The sequence below is a fragment of the Peromyscus maniculatus genome, chromosome 21, assembly GCF_049852395.1.
Source record: "Peromyscus maniculatus bairdii isolate BWxNUB_F1_BW_parent chromosome 21, HU_Pman_BW_mat_3.1, whole genome shotgun sequence".
Lineage (NCBI taxonomy): Eukaryota > Metazoa > Chordata > Mammalia > Rodentia > Cricetidae > Peromyscus > Peromyscus maniculatus.
This window is the reverse complement of record NC_134872.1, coordinates 70,561,040-70,584,857: the sequence shown is the minus strand read 5'-3', so window position 1 is coordinate 70,584,857 and position 23,818 is coordinate 70,561,040. Positions and strand designations below refer to the sequence as shown.

General features: G+C 41.2%; 1 protein-coding gene across 37 annotated transcripts in view; it reads right to left on the bottom strand.

The window, feature by feature from the left end:
* Positions 1–23,818, bottom strand: part of Dst (dystonin) — a 434,856-nt gene that overhangs the window by 143,497 nt on the left and 267,541 nt on the right. For 34 of the 37 annotated variants that reach the window (XM_076558452.1, XM_076558433.1, XM_076558438.1 and 31 more), the window contains 23 exons: positions 23,221–23,340; positions 20,872–20,967; positions 20,653–20,780; positions 16,826–16,919; positions 16,390–16,544; positions 14,268–14,730; positions 14,056–14,184; positions 13,834–13,911; positions 13,574–13,735; positions 13,377–13,481; positions 11,892–11,987; positions 10,868–10,993; positions 10,118–10,270; positions 9,779–9,933; positions 9,492–9,618; positions 8,127–8,310; positions 7,043–7,200; positions 6,628–6,806; positions 6,069–6,207; positions 3,845–4,038; positions 2,025–2,187; positions 1,272–1,355; positions 480–587 (listed from right to left, as the gene is read on the bottom strand). In XM_076558452.1, coding sequence (XP_076414567.1) covers positions 480–587; positions 1,272–1,355; positions 2,025–2,187; positions 3,845–4,038; positions 6,069–6,207; positions 6,628–6,806; positions 7,043–7,200; positions 8,127–8,310; positions 9,492–9,618; positions 9,779–9,933; positions 10,118–10,270; positions 10,868–10,993; positions 11,892–11,987; positions 13,377–13,481; positions 13,574–13,735; positions 13,834–13,911; positions 14,056–14,184; positions 14,268–14,730; positions 16,390–16,544; positions 16,826–16,919; positions 20,653–20,780; positions 20,872–20,967; positions 23,221–23,340 — 3,396 coding nt within the window. Of the gene's footprint in view, positions 1–479; positions 588–1,271; positions 1,356–2,024; positions 2,188–3,844; positions 4,039–6,068; positions 6,208–6,627; positions 6,807–7,042; positions 7,201–8,126; positions 8,311–9,491; positions 9,619–9,778; positions 9,934–10,117; positions 10,271–10,867; positions 10,994–11,891; positions 11,988–13,376; positions 13,482–13,573; positions 13,736–13,833; positions 13,912–14,055; positions 14,185–14,267; positions 14,731–16,389; positions 16,545–16,825; positions 16,920–17,046; positions 17,333–20,652; positions 20,781–20,871; positions 20,968–23,220; positions 23,341–23,818 lie in introns of those variants that run through there. The other 3 variants (XM_076558453.1, XM_076558444.1, XM_076558451.1) reach the window with 3 other exon arrangements.

Sequence of the window (23,818 nt, the reverse complement as noted above, 5' to 3'; positions counted from 1 at the left end):
TTCCGGGCAGAGAGAGGAACTCAGGATGAATCTAGGCATGGGAGAGACTCCAGTGAGACAATGAAGAGCTGGACATACGGTAGAGAGGAGAGGTAACTGAGCCACATGATAGAATGTACATTAATAGAAACAGGTTAATTTAAGTTATAAAAGCTAGTTGGGAAAAAGCCTAAGCTAAGGCCAAGCTTTCATAATTAATAATAAGTCTCTGTATCATTATTTGGGGGTTGGCAGTCCAAAAAGTCTAACAAGAAAGTCCAACTACAACTTTCTGTAAGGGATGGTTTAAAAAAAAAAGTATTAGAAGTGAATAGTGATGAATGTACAAAATTGTGATATTCTATAATTGCATTAAATCACTTAAAAATAATTAAGACAGCCAATTTTATATAAGGTATGTTTTACTGTGATAAAAGTAAAACTGTTTTTAAAATGTTTCTCTCTTTTCGGCCTGACCGCTGCTCTTCTCTATTTGTTACCTCTTGAATAATGAGGTCTGCTGAGCTCTGTATCCGCCGGCGTTTCACTGGAGACTTCTGCTGTGAATCCACCATGGCCCTGTAGGTCATTGTTTGCAATTCATAGTCCTGCATCCAAGAGTCAATATGAGAAAATTAATTAAAGCAAAGCCTGAAGGCTTCATTCCACAGTGACTGACCCCAGAGAATTGGAACGTAGTTCACTGAATTAAGTTTAAATAAAGACATAAATGATGAGAACTAAATCTTTAAAATCTATTTGGTCCTAGAGATACTTGTAAGGTGGTGACATCAACAGAGACATGTACAATGCTCAGCAAAGACCCCAACTGTCTTTAGAAGCCACAAAAGCATGTACTTCAGAATACTCTTGGTAGAGGCAGCCTCTACTTCTTCCACATCGACAACAGAGCTGTGGAGCTGGAAAGCTAAGACTGTCAATAGTAGCCTCTAAAAATATGACAGCATCTCTTAAGTACAAGTTAAATGTTCGCTCAATTTTAAAGAAAAAAAAGGAAAAAAATAATAAGCAAGTTTCAGTGCTATATGTCTAGGGTGTGCGTACATTTTCATGCATTCATGGAGACAGTGAAAATGAGCCAGTCAGGGCTGTCCTTGGACTCATTTCTTAAAGAATTATTAGCTAAGTATAAAAAAGGCCTGAATGAGGTTTGAAAAAAGATCTACATGCTGTTTTAACACAGGATGAATGATTTGAATTGCTTAAAAAAATATGCTACAGCACCATATACCTAAATACTAAATTTGCCTCAAGTAAGTGACTTTACTCACCTTTACCACGGCTGAGTACTGCTCGGAATATTTCTGACATTCATCCATTTTGCTCTGTTTCACCTCTATTTCTGACACCAGCATCTGTAAACACAGTTTAGAGGAAAAGATGGGAATTCTACACCATTCCCCCTCATGCTCAGGAACTGGAAGATGTCCCTGTCACTCCACGCTGTATGTCTCGGTGCTTCAGACCTCACATGTGCCTTGACGTATGGATAAATAGCGCACTTCCAGAATAAGACTCCTAGCGGTTAGCCTCGTGAGGCTGTCAGAGCAGAAATGAGAATCATGCAGAGCAGATGCGGTGTCCTTCATTACACCCGCCCCAGATGAAAACAGGGTTAGACGTTACTGGCTCCTAATGATGAAACAAAAACCTTCAAACACTCAGTTTTCCATCAGGTGTGACTGGGCTTTTGTCTACTACCTCTGGCCATGTTTATTAATTCAGTAAGCATAAAACTATGTTGTTAGAACAGTGTCAAGAAAATTAGACCCAGCCTATGAAGCCAGGAAGATGAGGTATGTGAAAACTACCCCAACACACTATTCATTTTCTATGCCTTCAAAAGTGACTTCCAGGAAATAACAATAAACGAAGGCAGGTTTGGGGTGTAGAATCCTCATACACATTGTTATTCCCTATGGTTGTCCAAGTAATTGCCCTTTCTTCCAACAGAAGAGAGGAAGATAAGGCTCATGGCCAACCAAATGCAGACAGAACCTCAGTACAAGGATTTCTTGGTATACCTTCTGTTGATTCAGCTGTAAGGCCAGGGCTTTGCTGTTTTCTGGCTGGTTTTCCTGCATCTTTCGCTGGGTAGTTTCTATTTGCTGGATCCAATCATCCAGAGGGTGATAGGAATCTCTGTAGTACTTCAGTGATTTCCCAATTCCTTCTAAGTCCCGAAGCCTGCAAGAACAACCGACAGTCAGACTCCAGAGGGGGTGGGGGGGGTGGGGGGTGGGGGGATGAAGAAGGGTCTGGGAAGAGGAAACCACAAGGTGAGACCCAAGAGCCACTAAGCACAACAGGGTAGATGTGCGGCAGCAGCCTGAGACAGATTCCTGGGGCACCCCAGACAGCTCCGGGAGCTGTGAAGTTCACTGGTGCTGCTGCCCTACTATAGCACTAAGATTAAAGCTGAAAAAGAAGGAAATTAGCCATCATTATAACCAGTCAACATGTCCTGAACAGCTGAGGCTTGCCTCAAATCATAGTTCACCTTTGGAAGAAGAATGCAATTCAATGGATGGTTGGTTCAATATGGTCTCAGAGAGTGTCTTCCAGGAACTAAAATTAAACACCAATTTCTATGATTTTTAAAGTCACCACATTAAACAAATTCATTGTGTATCTCCCAGAGAAAAAATACATATGACTATAACTTCATTTCTTGAATCGTACTATGTCATAAAAGCATTTAATTTGTATTAATATAAACATAAAATGAGTAAGAACGGCCATTATTTATTTCTTTTAAGATAAAACCTAAATCAATTCCATTTTCTTCTGGGTTTTAATTCTCATTGAACAAATGATTCCAGTTGTCTTACAATGTCATAGAAAATGAGTAACAGGTCACTTCAAGTCCTTCACTTCTCTTAGGTCCAGCAGAAATTGCTATGCAGAGCCCAAGAAACAAGCTTATGATTTATTTTGCTAATTCATGGTTATTTGAACACTGTAAGTTCATAATAACTTTTAGAACATTATATTATTGTCTTTTAAAAAGACAGATTATACAAACGTGAGGTATGGTAGTTTGAATGTAATTGGCCCCCATAAGCTCATAGGGAGTGGCACTGTTGGGAGGTGTGGCCTTGTTGGAGAAAGTGTGCCGCTGTGGGGGTGGGCTTTGAGATCTCCTTAGTCCAAGCTATGCTCAGTGTGGTACACAGTTTACATCCTGTTGCCTGTGAATCAAGATGTAGAGCTCCTTCTCCAGCACCATGCCTGCCTGCATGCCACCATGTTTCCCACCTTGATGATAATGGACTTAACTTCTGAAACTATAAACCACTCCAATCAAATGTTTTCCTTTATGAGAGTTGTCATGGTGTCTCTTCACAGCAATCAAAACCCTAAGACACCAAGATACATCAACATTTTTAATTATACATAGTTGAAAATGTTGTTTTTCTGGAGCTGGAGAGGTGGCTCAGCATTAAGAGCACTGGCTGCTCTTACAGATGATTTAGGTTCGATTCCCAGGACCCACATGGAGGTCCACAACCGTCTGTACCTCCAGTTCCAGTGATCCAATGCCCTCCTCTGGTCTCTTCAGGAACCAGGTATGCATGCGGAACACAGGCACACATACACGCAGGCAAAACACCCATACACATAAAATAAAAACAGAACTGAAAGAAAGAGAAAAGAAAATGTTTCTTTCAAGTTACATGTGTTGTTAAAGTGCATATGTAAGAAAGAAATGTAATTAGGAAACAGTTCTGCAATTATCATATTGGCTATGGAATGTCAGTTAAAGCCTGTTAAATTTAGACTTTGCCCTCTGTACACAAAGGGGATCCAACCCCCACAGGCACTGAACAGAAAGGGGACCCACCTGTTGTCAATCTGCACATGGACATTCTGCCACCTTTCAACCAGCTGGTCCGCCTTTTCTTTGTGCCAGTCAAAGTCAAGGTCCCGCTCTTTGTGTGCCTTAAACATCTCGTCACTGATGGCTTTTGCTTTCTGCAACTCGTCCTCCAGTGCATGGAACACCCCTCTCTTTTCATCTACTTCTGACCGCCATTGCTAAAATACACACATCGGTGAGCATCACAAAATGTATCCACAAGTCATAGAGTAAACACATAATTTACCTAACGTTACAATTGATTCATAACTACATGATGTACAACCAGATAAAGAAAAACCTATGATATTGAAAATGTATCAGGTATAATCTTATACAATGACAATTATCTAACTGTGCTTTGATCTCTGAAAAAATAACATGTTACTGTGAGAGACACTTATGTCACTTAATGGGGAAAAGGAAGAAGGGGGAGGGGTAACATTTCATAGAGATGTGTCAACACAAACAAAAATCAAGCATGCTTAATTCATATTTCTCAATTAAAGATTATAAAAATCTAAAAGAAGTCTATAAAATCCAGCCTAGTAGAATTTATGTGTCAACAAAATTTATGTGTCAAAAAGAGTATTTCATAAGCAATACTTATGCCACAATAAGAAAAGTCTTTTTTATTGTTTTTAAATGCTTCCAATTCCATTGTTTAAAAATTAATACAAGCAGGCCGGGCGGTGGTGGCGCACGCCTTTAATCCCAGCACTCGGGAGGCAGAGCCAGGCGGATCTCTGTGAGTTCGAGGCCAGCCTGGGCTACCAAGTGAGTTCCAGGAAAGGCACAAAGCTACACAGAGAAACCCTGCCTCGAAAAACCAAAAAAAAAAAAAAAAAAAAAAAAAAAAAAAAAATTAATACAAGCTTAAAATGACTGAAATAACTTCAGTGTTTTTGCAACAGCCTTGCTAAATGCTTTACATACAGAAATATAGATATAGGGGCCTGTGAGATGGCTCATTACTTCAGGGTGCTTGCTGACAAGCTTTATGAGCTGAGTTTGATCCCCAGAACCACAAGGTGGAAAGCGAGAACTGATTCCTGCAAATTCTCTTCTGACTTCCACAATCATGCATCATGGCATTTGAGTGAGACACACACACACACACATACACACACACACACACACACACACACACACAGAGTAAATTTTTAAAAATAAAAAATAGAGAGTACAGTAGTGAATATTTTTTTCTTTCTCAAAATAACTTCTAAGGCTGGAGAGATGACCAAGTGTTTCAGACCACAGGCTGCTCTTCCAGAAGACCCAGGTTCCACTTCCAGCACCCACATGGTGGTTTACAACCATCTGTAGTTACAGTTCCAGAGGATCCCATGCCCCCTCTGGCCTCCATGAGACTTGGCTCACAGACATACAAGCAGGTAAAACACTCAAATACATAAAATAAAAATTTAAAAATATTAATAAAATATTCCTTTACTTCTTTGATGTCTTAGAATAACTGCCCCCTTTAAGCAAATCAATTGGCTACAAACTCATCTTACTGCCAATACAAAGCCACTCAGAAAAGCTATTGACAGAGGTTCAGATCTCAAACAAGAACACCCCTGGGGTGGTCTGAATAAGAACGGCCCCTAAAGGTTCAAGTATTTCAATGCGTGGTCCACAGCTGGTAAAATTGTTTGGGAAGGCTTAGGGGGCGTGGCCTTGGAGGAGGCGTGTCACTGGGGGTGGGCTTTGAGGGTTCAAAAGGCCAAGCCACACCCAGATGCTCTCTCATTCATATTCTCTCTCTCTCTCTCTCTCTCTCTCTCTCTCTCTCTCTCTCTCTCTCTCTCTCTCTCTCTCTCTCTCTCTGCCTTGGGCTTGTGGATTAGATGTAACTTCTCAGCTACTGCTCCAGTGCCATGCATGTCTGACTGTTTGCTACCACGTTCCTCACCATGATGATTATGGCCTCTACTCTCTACAATTGTAAGCAAACCCCCAAATGAATGCTTTATTTTATAAATTGCTTTGGCCATGCTGTCTCTTCACAGCAACAGAACAGTGACTTATGATAAAATGACTGAATATACTTATTTACAGGAAGTTGTAGAATTAGGAATACGAAATGGAGATGGTACATTCAGAAACATATTCTACGCCAGATGCTTAGTGTTGGGTGTTTGGCTCTGTGCTAGAGAAGTATTTAGAACCATGACCTTGAAAGCATGTCCAGAAGTGAGACTCTTACCTTTAAAGTACTCATTAGATTCTCAATATTATTCTTGTCAGCTATTACTGCTTCTTCTTCACACAGTTTGGTTTCATAGAGTTTGACGAGGGCTTCTGCCTCCTGAGTGTTTTTCAATACCAAATTAACTGTTTTCAACCTTTAAAAGAGAAATACATATTAGACCATGCTGTTTCATGCTTGTCCTTTTTTCTTTGTTGCATACTGTAGTCTTAAAGCATCATTATGACTCATGGCATGGGAACACTGGCTGGACTCCTGTAAGTCTGGCATTCAGTTGACTCTCTTCCTAATAGACACCACCCTATGCCCCACCCCCAGGTAGTATTTACAGATTCTAACAGAAGACGGTTCCTCGGTCACACTACCCATGAGAGGAAAACCAGGAAGACTACCGACAGTGAGCTACAAAACAGAAATGTGGGGGACAGTAATCTGCAAGGTAACTAACTCCCCCTTGACATGAGAAACATCATCAGTCCAGTTTCTGATGATAAAACACACTGTTCATAAAAACCAGTCAGAGTGACGGTGGCATGCAGATGTCATGTTAACATACTTCTCTATGTAAGTGGAAGACATGGAGTAGATCTGAGTCATGCTCTGAATGACCACACTGAGCTCTGACCGCAGAGTGGGGACAGATGGGGAGTCTGCTGCTTGACTGAAGAATTCTTCACACTTGTTAGTGATCGCTCCCAAATCATCTTTAAGCCGTTCCAGCTCTTTCTTTAGTTTCTAGTCAAGAGAACAAATGGAGATTACAGGTTATCACCCCCAAGTGGGTATGTTTCTAACAGCTGCTTAAAAATACATTTTAAGTCATGGCCAATGTAACATAAGCATCCATATAACTTTTCTTTACTGAATAAACAGAAGCATGACATTCCAGCTTTAGAATCAGTAATGTCTTTATTGTTCATTCCCTTGACCTAAACCTCCAACTCGGGTTTTCTAACACGTGTAACTCTTACCTCCTGTTCCGTGATTCTGAACATGCTTTCGTGTAAGTCGTCTCTTTCCAGGGGAGTCCGTATCTGCCGAATTAAACGGTCTTCACAGCTCTCCAACCGAAGCCGGATGTTCCTCACTTCTGAGATGTAAAGATTATACACTGACTCCTCTTGCTCCTCTGTGAAAGTAAACATGTTCAGCAAGAGGCCTCTCCTCCCTAGGGAGCTCTTGTGCAGGGTTCAATACACCAGCTTTATTCTTCCTGAGGCAAACCACTCTTACCACTGTTCCTATTAGCAGAAATCCTAAAGATACAACCTTAAAACAGAAATCTTAAAATGGGAATTTTAAAACTTAAAAATTACTAGTCAAATTTCCCAAAGGCCATTTAAAGTACCAAATTATCATGCAAATATCCCAAAGAAGCAATATATTATTCTGTTTTATATTCACAAAAATATGAATTATATGCTATCAATTAACCATTAAATTGAACAAAAATCCAAAAGTAAAAAGCAGGTAAAGAAAGTGTTACTGTTTTAAGATTTTAAAAGACTAGTACTAATAAAGTCATTTGCTTTTAAATAGTATTAAGAGTTCAGACTAAGATTTATACTAAATAAAAGTTAACTAAATAAAGTATTTATTTACTAACTAACTAAAGTATTTAACTACTGTGTAAAACTGAACTGAGAAAATAATCAAATCTTTTATGAGCCTTAAGGACCTTCATTCTGAGTGTTGCCCTGAAAAGCAGGACAAACATTAAAACTCAGATGAGATAAGAACTCCTCATCTGTTCCACTGCTTTGCTGGCACCTTTAGTTACTTCATCATTTAGAAATTAATGATCTCTTCTAGCATCTTCTTAACTCAAAAGCTTTGTTTGTTGTTGGTGGTGCTGGGGACTGGACTCAGGGCTTCAGACATGCCTGCTCCTGAGTTATATGCCCCGCACACACAAATTTCTATAGTGCTCAGTAATCTTGCTTACATATCACAGCCCAGTGATGCAATATACCTAAGACTGAGATTGCCAATGAAAATAGAAAAAAAGCCTGGATGAAACTCCTGCAGGGAAAATAAACTGGCACCCCTTTTTACCTCTTTCTGCAGACTTGAGAAGCTCTTGATAATACTTCCTACAAACATTCACCTCCTTTTCTAGCTGAGATACATCCGAGCCTGAAAATATTTGGGATTCCTGGCTATCCTCCAGAAAATCTTCCAAACGGGATTGGAGATTACTCAGAACCTGCTGGTGTTCGCCAGGCAACATTGTCTTGATCTGCAAGAACAAAGATCCTTTGATTAATGACGCAGTGCCCAGGGTTGCATCTGAATGGGTTGGATCACAATTGATATCATGGTATACTTCAGTTTATTCACAGGTAGAGGAAACATCTGAAATTAATATTCTATTTATTTCAGGTTTGCACCCTATAGCAGAGAAATGGAACCAACCTAATTTTCCATCAGTAGATGAATGGATAATGAAATTAAGTAAATATATAAAATGTAATAAAAAATTGTACAAAATGGGAAGACATATAATATTAAGGGAAGTCACCCAATCTCAGAAAGATAAAAGTTCTCCCTCATGTGTGGGGCCTATCCTATAATACATATGTAGATAAGAAAACAATGTGCACGTGTGTACAGTATACCATGTAGAAAGTCGAATAAGAAAGGGTAAATACCACAGGTGAGCGAGGACTGAATGCAGGCAAAGGACACTGGAGTCAGGAAAGAAGACATAAAGCTGCTTGGTTCTCTGTTTCAACTCTGTCATGGTTTCTTGGGTTTTGTGATGGGTAAGTGAATACTGAATAAGTTTGATGGTAAAGAGTGAAATTCATTGTGAAGTTCCACAGCTTCAGAATGGCTATTCTAACCATACAGAAGTTCCTTGAGATGTATAGACTTTGGGTGTGCTAATTTGGGAGTATGACTTTTTTCATTTGCAAGTTCTTTACAATAAAGTTTTAATTAAAAGACAAGTAAAAACATTGATAAAATTCAATAAATGAAATTAAAATATACCCACTCTGTCTGTCTGAACACCTAATTCTAATTATTATTTTTTCTTCCTCCTCCTTTTTTGTTTTTTTTCCAAGGCAGGGTTTCTCTGTGTAGCTCTGGCTGTAGACCAGGCTGGCCTCAAACTCTCAGAGATCTGCCTCTGCCTCCTTGAGTGCTGGGATTAAAGGCGTGCGCTACCACTACCCAGTTATTTCTGATTTCTTACCTTCAGTAAGCACCAAGCAGAGAGAGCATGAGCTCCACATTTCCCTCACCTGTAGAGTGTGCCTCATCTACAACAGACCCTAACAAGAACTCACTGTCTGCTGAATGTCAGCATCTGCTGGGCCCCATGCTTTTCCAGAGCAGATGCCAACTTGACACCACACATGACAAGGCACCCCTAATTTTTAGATACACTGGGTTAATGTGCACACTTGTACTCACCGAAGCCACGTTACTGGCTTGAATTCTGTCAATCTCATTCACTAGATAATGCCAGGAGACTACACTCTTCATGTTTATGTGAGATTCATGCCAAAGAGTGAGGACATTCTGATACTGCTGCTCAATTCTGAAAGACAGCAGGAAAAAAAACCATTCTAAGCCTTTTTACTCCTTCTGAAAACATGCTGCCCCCGATGGACCAGCTCTAGAATTTTCCAGTCCTGTGGGTCCCTGACAAAGTACTGATTGCTTCTTTAACCTTCATAAAGATCCCAAACTATACAAACCTGTTTGCAAAGTCAACTGCTTCTTTGTTTGGCGGGGGAACAGTAAAACACACAGATGGGACCATAGCCTCGTTCCCAGTAGGACTGATGACCTTCCACTTGGCGCGATGAGAATTGTTTGCCAGAACACATTCATCATCTTTGTAAATGGTTATCTGGTTTCAAATGAAAGAGACAAAAACTGAGGTCACCAGTCACTCATCTTCTGTACACAATCTTGGGAATTACTGTTTTTAGGAGGCAGAGAAAAGCCTTATAACTAGAGAAAAGCATTATGACCTCCTTTTTAGAATACATGGATTAATGGCAGAATCTGGCCTGCTTTAAGAAGGACCATACCTCAATCTGTCTGTAGTCACAGATGGCTTTGATGGGAATGGAGGTTTTGAGTGGATTGTCAGGACTCCTGGGCTTCAGCTGTACTATTGTCTTTGCTCTCCCCATGAGGCCGGCCACCGAGCTCCGGTACTGCAGAAGCTCTTCTTTTTCCTCCTAGTCAGGAAACACAGCGGGCTTTGAAAACGAATGATTCAAACTCTCCTCCATTCCCCAGGGATTTACACATATGAAACTTCGTCATCAAAGCATGCCCTGACCACTGGACTACACTCTCTACATCTCGGCACCCTGTCTCGAATCCCTCAAATTTGTCTGGTCAAAATCCTCATTTTGCCTGGTTACTTCTTTTCCTCTTTGGCATTATTGTTATCCAACATTCTCCATACATTTTGTTCATTGACATATTACTGTGCGGCTGCCCTTTCACATGTAGGCACCACAAGGGAGAGCAATTCCTGCCTGTTTGTTCATGGTTATAATCTCCAGAACTGAAAACAGGCCTGGGCCGACACAGACGGTGTCCACCAAGGATCTTCTTGTGGGATTACTGACTACACACATCACTGCTAAAGCAGTTCTAACAACACCATATAAAGTACACTACTATTATCAAAAACTAAACCAAGTAAAGGCTCAATTGAATGAGCTACTAGTGTTGATGAACTATAAATCTACACATACGGACATATAATAAATCACTAATCTACCCCATTACATATAGGACACAATCTACAGTTTCCACATCAGTACCATGGACTCCTGAACGAGGTCTTCCAGTTTGTGAATGCTGCTGGATCGGTCACAGCTGTACTTGCGCTGAATGGCATCCTTCAGATTCCTTAGGTAATCAGTGGCTTCTTTGGCATCATTGAAAAACTAAGGAAAGATAAAACTTGACAGCTGAATTACGCTGAATGCCAGGAAGGCAGACAGTCGTTCAATCTGGGTGCTCAGGCCCTCTGTGTGCCCCTGACTAGGGGGAACAGAATCAAAGCACAAAGGAACTTAATGCAACATCCTTTGTGGAACTGAAAATAATCTTTGAACTTGAATGGCTACAGATGAATATTAATTATCCAAACTGTACATGTTATTATGCTTTGGCTCTGTATTATTTTGATTGGATGTTTGTTTTACTTTAGGGCTCAACCAATCTTTTAAGTAGGTGTGGAATTGCAAAGAATACATTAAAATTTCTAAAGAATAAAATGAAGTCGTTATTTGGTTGACTATAATAACTTCCCTTAATGTAAGGAAAATTTTTAGAATTATTTTTACAATATTTAAAGGTCTTATAAAAGACTCGTTCTGTATGGGCGTGCGTGCGTGCGTGCGTGCGTGCGTGCGTGCGTATGTGTAAATCAGGTGTCAACAACTGGGAGCTTTCTTCACTTCTCTCTCCCCTATTTTTTGAGATAAGGTCTCTCACTGAACCTAGGGCTCTCTCATTTGGCTAGACTGGCTGGCCAGGGAGCCCCAGGGATCCTCCTGTCTCTACCTGCCCTCAGCACTGGGCAGCTCACTTTTTTTTTTAAGTGTGGTTTCTGGGGGTTGAACTCTGGGCAAACAATGTGCCAGCTGACCCGTCTTCCAGCCCCAGGATCTCTTCCTTAACAGCTAACCTTTCCCCTCTAAGACATGAAACCAGCCCGGATGTCCTGTAAGGAAAGTTCATGCCCCCATGTGTTAGGCGCTTGCTTCGCGATAGTGAGATTTCTGCACCTCAGCCCAGAGGGCGGTGCGGTCTGTGCAGGCTGCAGTCTGACTCACACACCTCAAAATAGGCAGTGTTCTCCTTGATGTGCTGCTCCACACACTGGCAGAGCTGCAAGATCCAGCTCCATTGGGTCTGCATCGCTGCTCTGTACGCCTGACGGGAGAGAAAACACACGCTGAAAGCCAGGGCAGAGAACTCAGGTACAGAGCGCTAGTCTGCCTCAACAGCCGAGCATGCACCTTGCATGCAGAACATCTGTGGTGTGATGCCCTGCACAGCAACTATTGATGCATTTATTTATTTATTTTTAGTTTTTTTTTTTTTTTTTTAAAAGACAGGATGTCACTTAGCACAGGCTATCCTCAAGCTTGTGGTAATCCCCTTGCTTCAGCTTCTCATTACAGGCTGGAATTGCAGGTGAGAGCCATCATGCCCAGCTCAGGGTTGATGGCTTCAAATGACAAACAGATGGAAACAATTCCTAATGGACTCAACAGTGAAAACTGGGGTAGCAGATTTCTAATATGAGAGCCTTCCTTATGCGGTTAGTCTTAAAATTTGTACACGATTTTAAAATCAGTCCAGACAAATTTTCTCAAATTTCTAATTTCTTGATTTTTTTTCTTAGAATGAGGAAAAATTATGGCCATTTTATATGAAAAATTTACAGCTGAAATAAATGCAAGCTACTCCCTTTTCTTTACTCTTTGCTCACTAACCCTGACACCTGATTTTTAAAATACTAAGTATGCTTTTCTCTATGGCATCCCCAAACGCCCCATTTCTGGGTTTTTATATTACAGAGCCATACCAGGTATGTGTTAACACAGACATACAGATCTGTAGTTTCCTTCTGTGTTTTGATGAGGGAGACTTAGGGAGGGTAGAGAAGGCAGCATACACTCTCACATCAGTGCAACTATCGGGTTTACTACTATTATAATAACAAAAATTTAGACACTCAGCTATTTGAATGTTTATTATTAAATACAAGTATATCTTTCATAAAGGAAACTGTAGAAAGCACACCTAGATCCTCATGAATTATAAAACTCAGTTTTATAGAAGGTGCAAACCCCTGCCCCCCAGGAGAGGGAGCTCTGTGTCCATGGTGTGTTCAGCCTGTCCTTTCTTCCTCCTGGAATGAACCCAGGGCTTCTGAGTTGTGCTCAGGCAGGCTTTCCTGCAGATGTGCAGTTGGCCCTGGGAATCTAGCAACATGCGATATTATTTGCTTCCTCAAGCTAAGCTAAATTTCTGTCTGTTACACACGGCAAGTGTGTACTCTACCATGGAACACCCCTTCAACCTCATCCGATGCATTTACTCAAAGCAGCTTCACGGGCCCTAGAAAAAAAAGCTGCTACCTTGATCCTAAGGGACGATGAAGAGAAGCAGCAGCAGGATTCACTGGGAAAGTTATCTCTGAGCCAGACTCTAGTATAAACACTTAGTAGTTGGATTTTTTTTTTTTTTAATGAGTGAAAGAGGTTTAAGTTGACAGACATTTGAGAACTCAGTCTAGACCTCTGAATTTCTTACCTCGATAGTCAAGCGGGCTGGGTGATTTTCTAGAAGCAGCTGCTCTGCGATCTCCTGGACGGCTTTAATACTTTCCTCCTTCTGCTCGAGTTCTCTCATGAGCTCCTAGTGAGGAAGCATCAAGAAGTGTGTCAGAACAGCTCGCGGGCGGTGAGCGCCAGGTCCAGCTCTGGCTCCCGAGCGCGAGGCCGACTCACCGCATGGTACCCTTTCTTTCGAGCCACGCCGGTGTTTCTCTCGCTCCAGTCATAAGCAACTTCTTCCTCTTCCTTCTCATTCAGCCAGATAAGTTCATTAGTTGCCCGTGTTACAAAATTATGGAGCGTATCAAGGTGCCGCTCCTGGTTTCTGGATGTATTCTGTTTCAGAAAAACCATTGTTAAGCATCAGATGGCCATGTAAACAGACATGATGGAAAGAGAGAGTTCAAAGAAAACAAATTAAAAAAAACACTTACCAACAGTTTTGCGTATTGACTCTCTAATCTGTGCAACTTATCTGTGTAAGTTAACTTAAGAGGCGCCGTCATCTGAATCTAGAATAAGGTAGGAAAACATGGATATTAGGAATCTTAAGTTCTGACTAATACTTAATATATTAACCATCGAGTTATAAGGTTTTTATGTAAAAAGGAAATAATACCCAACTACAATAAAATATTTTTAAAAATTTCACAGACCTCACTAAGTTTAGCTTCCTTAAGGCTAGTTTCAAATTCTTCAATGGCTCGGTGAACATTTTTATGGTTTTCTAAATGGCTTTCAACACTTGGCAAGTCTGAGCCCCATTCAGTGCGGTCCAGCTGCACCTTCAAGAGCAAAATACCAGTTTAAAAAAAAAAAAGGAGACGTTGTCACAAGAGTAAGACTGGGAAACTGCGATAAACCTTACCTGCATCTCATCAACCCAGTTCAAGAGATCCTGAACGAATTTCATATTGACTTCCTCTTCTGTCAAATTCTGATCCAGCAAAGACGACTTCAGCAGGGGCTTTCTGATCTGCATTAGCTTCAGAGTCTGTAATGAATTTGGCTCTACTCCTAAACTGAAATTTGGAGCTACCACTGATGGGAGGCCAGGCGTGTAAGCCGGAGTAACGGATGGAGTCAGACGGGAAGTCATCCCTGATGACAAGCCAGAAGTCACACTGGAAGAGGTCAAGGAAGGTGTTAAACTCTGGGTTAGCCCTGAGTTCAGACTGGGGTGTAAGGTCTGTGCAAATCCTGAGTTTAAACTTTGACTGATTCCTGATATCATGAGTTTCGTCTGCTCTGTGGTCAGCATGCGTCCTTTGCTGTACACTGAGGAACACTCGTTCCTTAAGGCCATAATTTCGTCCCGCAGCTTTGCAACCCTGCAGAAACATGGAGAGGGATAAGGCATGACTGAAGAGGCTAATGTAAACTGCTGGCTGTAGCTGATGCACCAGGACTGGCTGTGCAGTGGAATCAGTCATGCACCACTACTGCCAGCCTCTACCGGTGGGGGAACCCAACCACGCATACAGGAGTTCTGCTTTCCGCTGTTGTTCTGCAAACCTACACTGCTCGAGAAATACCTATTTGGTTTTAAAAACATCACTAAAACCATCTTGGTAAAATTTTGCCTGATGTTTTGTTTTCACTGAATATCAGACTATAAAAACTCTCCACATTATTAGTCTTTATAACCATCATTTATAGGGAACATAATTATGTACCATAAGGTGATGGTTCTATTATTTGATATTAAGGATAATAAAATTTCTTACAAAATACTCCTGGCGTGAACATAAAGTTGTCCAATTGTATCTACTTATTATCCACATAGAGAAGAGCTCCTAACTCCTAGAAGTGAAATGATTGGCTCAAACATGATGTACAAAGTTTGTTTTCTTATGTTCATATATATAGAGAGACTACAGCTTGCCAAGTTCTATTCTCTCTGCCCCCTCAAACTTCTCAGAAACGTTTTCGTATTTGTTGTTCACCTTTTCCTCCTTGAGACAGAGTATTGCTATGTAGCTCTTACAGGGTTGTGTAATTGTGATTCTTTTACCTAAGCCTTTGGAGAGCTCAGAATCCATATGGGTGCCACCATACACAGCTTTACCATTTTTTTAAAAATTAAAAAAACAATTTTTATTAAGAAAAATTTTATCATTCATTTTACACATCAATTAAAGATCCCCCTCTTCCCTCCTCGCGCCCCCCCCCCCACAAGAAGGCAAGGCCTCCCATGGGGAGGCACATTCAGTAGAGGCAAGTCCAAGCCCTTCTCCCTGCCTCAAGGCTGCATGAGGTGTCCCATCATAGGTAGTGGGTTCCACAAAGCCTGCTCATGCACCAGGGATGAATTCTGATCCTACCACCAGGGGGCCCCTCCAAAAATTACTTATTTTATTTTTATGTGCACTGGTGTTTTGCCTGTGTGTATGTCTGTGTAAGGGTGTCAGGCACCCTGGAACTGGAGTTATAGACAGTGGTGAGTCACCATGTAGGTGCTGGGAATTGAACTTGGGTACTCTAGAAGAGCAGTCAGTGCTCTTAACAGCTGAACCATCTCTCTGGCCTCCATGCCTTTACTATTTTATACACATATTTTTCTAATATTTGGTTCTGACCATGTTTACAACAGAATAAACACAAGACTAACTGAAGATGGGAACTTTTCTTACATTTTTCCCTTTTCTAATGTTGCAAATTATTATTATTATTGTTGTGGTGGTGGTATTGGTCTGAGGATCAAATTGAGGGCCTTAACTATGCTTAGTTAAATATTCACTCTGCCTCTGGGTCACATCCAAAGATCTACATAAATATTTTACATACTTGGAAAATATAGACATTTAAAATATTCATTTTAATGACTCCAGTATTTACTATGACAGTAAATATTATATTTATTGCAGATACTGATTCTACTTATTTTTGTCAAAATATTACAACTCACAAATAAAACTTGATTTCCTACTATACATTCCCATCATGCTCTCAGGAAACAGTTCCTGAGAGGAAACAAGGAGCAGTCTTACCTCTGCACCAGCTGGTCTGCCTGGTAATATTTCCCATCAATTAGGATCTGTACATCAATCACATGCTGGCGTAAAAGGTTCTCACATTCAAGTATGTACCCGGCAATTTCTGCTTCGTTCTGAAACTGCACTCCTGATTCTAATCTTTTGGAATCCTATATTTAAAAGAACTAAGCATTAATTCTGTAAAGACAAATGTCAAGACTAGCTTTAAACTCCAAAATATTAGAAGAGAAGCTTATTTGGTCTTTATTTATTTTGGTTCAAATATATGTTTTTCTTTCACTCACTACCTCCCAAGAGAAAAAAGTATCAATCATAATCTTTCAGAGCTTCTGCAGGGAGTACCAGGAATCGATTAAATACAGAAGGTTCCAGTTTACCCAGGCACACAACATCCCTCTACAGCAAGCCCTGGCTCCTGAAACCAACTTACAGACTGGAGAGCATTTCGGGCTAGGATCAGTTTGTCTTCACAGATGACACTGTCCCTCTGAACTCGGACAGCAATCTGTTGCAGCATATCCAACCTAAAAGAGACAAAAGGGGGGGGGGAAAAGTCCTTCTTTTTGAAGTCAAAGAGCTCACCAGTCGTGAAAAAACAACCCCGCCACCAAGGAAGAAAAGACCGACCGAGTCACACCACCGACTCCATACCTGTGCCCATCAAAGGACTCATTGCCGAAGCTAATGCAGGAGTTGATCAATGTGGGGCCACAATGAACAGACAGAAGATTGTCGTTCGAATCGAGACTAGTCCGAGTGCTGGTGGTGTTAGTAAACACAGAGTCACTGCTACGGTAACTGTAGCTACTGCTCTGCATGGTCAGCCCTGGAATGGGGTCCTAGGACCATGAAAGTAGGACTGGAGGAAGCTCCACTTCTACCCGGTGAGAAGTGGCCTCGGAGGAGAGACACGGCTTTCATGGATCCTTAAATATGCTTCAACATGCATATGCAAAACACGGCAAATACTATCCTGATAGCTATTCAGAAGAATCACGCCTGAAGCCATTCATTTGCTTGCTGAGGTTTGCCTTTTGTAACCTGCATTAAAGCCTTGCAAGTAGAGACAGATCAGGATGATTGGGCGTCACTGGAAAAGATACGCCAAATATTTTCACTGAGAGTCATCCAGCTGCAACCACCTAAAAAACAACTCCGGCACCAGGAACCCAGGAACCATCACCAGCGAAGGTAATTCTATCAATACCAACCACCAACCAAGAGGACACAAAGATTACATTATAGCCGGACTTCTGCAAAGAGATGCTGTGTGCTGGATAACACAAGGCAAAATGCTGGAACCATCACGAACACACAAGCAAGCAGAGTTAATGAGAAACAAATCTATTTCCATCTGACCATCATGTCATTTGTTCATCATATTAAATTAACTGGAAAAACATTCAGTTACTTTTCTCTGTATGATGGACTCCCTCAGTAATCTTACTTCTAAACTACTACAGTTCAAATCTGAAAAGACAAAGAATCCAAGTAGAATATTGGCTCAATAACTGCAAATGTGTCTAGACTTGCTCCCCCTTCACACAGATGATTAGAGGGCCCAATTCTTTCCTGTCTGTCTTCTCCACACTCCAAGCCACATAGCTACCATAGTTTATAACACATAGCCAGGGCCAAAAAATCTGTGTCAAGAAAAATAGAACAATTAAAAACAGGAACAGCTGTACCTTACACTTACTATACAGTTGTTACGTACCAGGAAATTAAACATTTTTACACACGTAACCTCACCTCATATTCATAACCACTAAATGTGGAAGGCATTGTTACATCCGGATACAATGAGAAAACAGGCCTAGATATTTAAGAACTCTTCTAAGATCATGTGACTTCCAAGCTGAAGTAACAAACCTCATCTAGAAGGGACAGGCTCCTGAATCTTGAACTCTCAACTGCTCCCTTTCAGCATACTGTTGTGGTTGGATGTGTTCGTGTTGGAAGCATGATCCCCGGTGTGAAGTGCTTAAGAGCGATTAGATCATAAAGGATCAACCCTCATGAATAAATTAATGCCATTATCTCAGGAGTGGCTTGGTTACTATAGTACCAGCGGGTAGACGGCCATGCTGCATCAGTGAGCGCCTGCTCTCTTCCACGCCTGTCTGCTTCCCTAGCCACCACGGAGCTCCGCTCACCTCCCCGTCAAGGCCTTTCCTCCACCTACCAGGGGAAGCCCTCACCAGGTGCCAGCACGGGCATTTCTCAACTTCTACAGCTCTGAGCCCCCATTTCCTCATCTCTTTTTCTTTCCTCAGGCACAAGACAGTCTTTATATAGTCTAGGCTTTCCATGCCCCTGGTGTAGCTTCCCAAGTGCTGGCTGACAGTAGACATGTACCAATGCACAACCCTCGATAATCACTTCTTTATGTTATCCAGTCTGTAGCATTCTGCTGCAGCAGTACAAGAGGATTAAGACACGTTAAACTTCAGCTACTGATGTAGTGACTAAAATTCTCTATATTTTCTCTATATCTTTAATTCAAATGACTCGTTTAACACCCCGTTTTAATCATTAGGAAGAGCTGCAGCCCATGCATTTAAAGCTCATTTTGATTCTTACGCTCTGTTTATATAGACATGGTAACTTTATGCTTTAACAAGAGTGTAACTAGTAATAAAGGGCTGGCAAGCTGAACTTGCCTTTGTATCTTAAGTTCATGATTCCATGTCAACTCTGAAGTCAGTGTGGGAGACCATAAGAACACAACTACGCTGGGCGTCCTCTGTTACGTGCCTGGCACTGTGCGAAAACACTGGTAAGGGACACAAAATAACAGCTTGTCTCCGCGTTATTAGAGCTACTATCTAAGAAACAGGTGGCTTGAACGAAACATGAATACATACGAAATTACCACCAAGGCAGGCATTCTTGAAAAATACTTTATATAAATTATTAGTCATAAAAGAAGGCAGGTAACCCAGCCTGGGACACTGCTGGAAGGAAGAGGGAGGCTGAAATCTGAGAAGGATTAGGAGTAAAGAGAAACAGGGATGTGAAATAGATTCCCTGCCAAAAGAGCAGACCACACAAAACCCCTGTGAATAGAGGGTGGAACACAGCCCAGGTGAGCGCCTAAGAGACAGCCAGAGCACCGCCTGACCACACATGCCTTCAGCTGTGAGGAGGGACACAGAGCACAAGTCTTACACACTACAGTAGGGCTGCAAAATAACGACCATATGAAAATAAATCCACATAACATGGCGGGGCATGCAGCCCAATGGTAGTGTACTTGCCTAGTAAGTTCCAAGCCCTGGCTTAGAACCCCAGCACTTAGGTGGGTGGGTGGTTGCTGAAGACTGAGCAGTGGGGTACAGTTGGAACAACAGAATAATAAGCAGTCAGTGATATTTTCACGGACTAAATACACAGCAGAAAGGGAACCCAGACTGACATTCACTGCCTGTTTCTACTGTTGTTGCTACTTGAGGCAGGGTCTTGGGTAGCACAGGCTGGCCTCTTACTCACAACATAGCAAAGGGGGAATAATCCTGAACTTCTAACTCTTCTGCATCCACTTCCCAAATGCTAGAATTACAGGCATGTGCCACTGCACCCAGTTTTATATGATGCTAGGGATGGAACCCAAGGCTCTGTGGATGCTAGGCAAGGGCTCTACTAACTGAACTACACGCTCAGCCTCCATTGCCTTTTCAATGAAAGTACTTCCGTTGCCTCTAGAGAAGGAGGCTATATTAAAAACTTTAGTAAGAAACAAAACAGTTAATTTCTAACTTACGAGCTTCCTAACTTGGGTCCTGGTAACAAGGTTATTTTAAGAAAGACTTCTGGGTGCTTTTTTGTTTTAAATAAACACGTTATTAGATGAGACTCCACACAGCCATCCAACCTACCAGGTCCTCTATGTAGGTACTAATTTACTCTTTAAGAGTTCTTGCTACCATTTCTAGATAAGGAAATGGAGGAGCAAAAACACTAAGAGACTTATCCAGGGCCATACAAACAAGTAAATGGAAAATGTAATCTGTGTGAGTCTTAGGTCTCTGTGAAGACCATGTCTCCTAAAACATGGTGGGCGGTTCCTGAAGAAAGACCAAGGTTGAACTCTGACCTCTACATCCACACAAGCACCCAGGAAGACATGAACACATCACAGAAAGAACAAAGGAACCAACAAAACAAAACCAACCAACAAACCAAACCAAAAACCAAGTTCTAGGAGGAGAATGGAGACCGCCTGGCCGCGAGCACTGCACGGGACAGCGTCCCTACCTCTCGACCTCGGGTCGGAGCGCCTTCTCCCGCTCCAGCATGGCGATGATGAGCTTGCCCCACTCTTTCTCAATGTCGTTTGGATGATAACCTTGAAGGAGTTTGATGCGTCCAAACTCTATCCAGATCTTAAGGAAACAAAATAATTCATATATAGTCAAGACTTGAAAGCAATTCAGAAATTATGCTTCAAAGTACCACAAAATAATTTTGGCTTACCTCTAATAATTTATATAGTCGTTTAATTTTTGATTTCTCTGTCTCCTTTGGTGGGATTTCTTTTTCTTTGAACTGTAAATACTGATTATAAAGTGCCTGTAATGAAAAAGAAAATAAATCACGGCCCACCTTTGAAGCCTGCTCTCACCCCGTCACCAGCAAAGGCCATTTCCTGTGCCATGAGCACTCAGTAGAATTCTTTTATGGATGCAACGATCCAGCTGCCAGGCAGCTAGCTGTGTGCTGGGTTGCACAGGACTAGATGAGGGTTGAACTGCTGATGTGAGCCCTGATTCAACATGTGCCACACAGGAATCTGAACAATAAATGATGACCAATGCCCAGCATTCAAACATAAAAGCACATCCTTGAGAGGCTCAGCTTCCCGAACACCACACACTGGTTTTTAGTTTCTAGAAAACAGTTTGAAGAAATTTTCACAAAGGAAGGAAAAGACTTGCTCCCTTGCATTCTATGGCTCTATTCTGGAACCCCATAGCAGCTAGGTAGGGCTAACATGTGCCCTCACCATACCACTGTCAAGTTCAACAGCTTTTTTTCTTTTTAACTAACAAAGGAAAACAAAGGGAAGTGGATGTTATTAGTTGATATTACTATTACACACACTCCAATCATGTAATGATTATCTCATTTGTGAACCTCTTAAAATGTTATAATATTCATTTTACAAGACCTTTCTAAAAATTGCATAAATAAAACACGTTCACATTTAATAGCTGTATACTAATCAATTAAGCTTATTTATGCTACATTAAAATAGACAGCATATTTCTATAAGATTCTAAAAAGGTTTGGGAACTTGTAGAAATATTTGCTAATTCCTAAGGATAGGTTTTCTCTCCTACATTACCTACTAGCAAGTAACCTGTGTGAATACTCAGACTCCGACAATGTTTAAAGAGCTGCAGAAGTCAGACATCAGCACAATTAGACAATGGTCAAACCAAACCAAACCAAACAAACCAAAACAATCCCACCCCAGGAATTCATTTAGAAGTAAGTGTATTTGTACATGAAATCCAAACACTGCATTGAACCAAAAGCAAAATCTTGTTGGTTGCTATCGGTCACTAGTCACCAAAAGTCACCATGTGCAAAACACTGTGACACTATGTTGCAATAGAAGGGGCCAGACTTTGGTGCCCTAGAATAGTTCATATCCACAAAGGGAGGCATCTTACAATAAGACCCTATAAAAAGCTCCTTTCTGGGAAAAAAAAAAAAATCAGCCAGGTGGCAGTGGTGCATGTCTTTAATCCCAGCACTCAGGATGCAGAGCCAAGCAGATCTCTGTGAGTTCGAGGGCAGCCTGGTCTACAGATCGAGATCCAGGACAGGCACCAAAATTACACAGAGAAACCTTGTCTCAAAGAACAAAGACAAAAACAAAAACAAACAAACAAATCAACAAATACTAAGTCACTTTGTGCCAAGGACAAATACACTGTGGTAATGAGAAGCAGAGCCATGCCACAGATGTTCTGAACAGATGTGTGAGAACAACAAAGAACTTTCATGGGGCCTATGCTGTGTTATTACAGCTTTTGTGATTCCAGGCTGAGAGCTGAAACAAAGCTTATTAAGCCAAAGAAGTAAGGCTACTCTGTATTAATATTCATATTACTGATATTCATATTAGCGGTTTATTAATAATAAACTGCTTTTGCTATTTCAAATACAAATGTACAAAATGAGACAGGTTATTCTTTGAAAAGCTGTGTATTCATAATGACCTTATTTTGCTGTGATATCTCCATCTCAATGACCTTACCTAACATTAAAGTATTAGCAAAGGTTTGCTAAACCTTGGCCATGAACACTAGGCTACGAGCATTGATTTCAATTCACTTGCACTGTAGTTGGATCCGTATTTTGAAATTCATAACATACAGGATGTGCCTTGTACTCTACAAAAGAAGTCCTCGGGGCAGTTTCTCGCCTGACTTAAGCAGAGGCATGTTTCTGATCACTGCTCTGTGTGTGAGCGTCCCACTGATCTTCCTGTTCCAGTATCCGGTGGACTCTTAGCACTTCCCACTCATTATGTAAGACTTGGCAATGTTAGCTTCAGAAGCTCTCAATTTATACCTTTACTTCTCAACAAATTAAAGCTCGGGGAATGTAACTTCGTAAAGATGCTGTTGCTATAACTGTCTTAATATTTACCCCGACTTTCTCTTTATATAAGGAAATAGATAATAAAAACTTTGTCTACTAAAATGCATGGCTTGCCAATGTCAATTTATCTTGAACGCTAAGATAATGGGATTAACCTAGCATTAGTTTAGTTTTTGAATCAACCCTACTGAACTTCTACGATACACCAACCTTTAGTTCTACAGGATTGTTAGGAAATGTTCTCTCAGACATTGTGACCACGTGGTGTCTAATCCACTGGATGAGGTAGTTCACCATATTCTGGTATTCGATCCACTTGACTTCAACATCCTAGGTAATGAAACAGAGGGGAAAGTTTGTGTCATTCATAAGGACACTCATCTGCAACACAATGTGTCAGGCACATTCCTGTGAGTCCAGATGACCTGAAGCTTGACAGAGAGAATCAGGTAAATGTTTTCTTAGTTTCCACTCAGCTACAATTCTTTCCATACACACAACATTAAAAATAGGCTATTAACATATGGCCACTAACCCTGGCCCAGTGAGTGTCGATTGTGGTCCCATAACAGTGGTTGTCTGGGGCACTGCATCGAAGAAGCTTCTGAGGCTTCAAAAAATGCTGTGATCTGGGAGGTTTTCCAGGGCTCAACTTAAGGGGAGTAACAGCTTGCATATGGCAGGCTAGTCATCTCTGCTCACCACTGTGCAACTAATTTCCCTAATATCTGACACTCAACAAAGTCACAGAGGATTTAGGGACCAGACAGGGAAAGGTTGGATATGTTGGGATTTTCAAGTACTCATT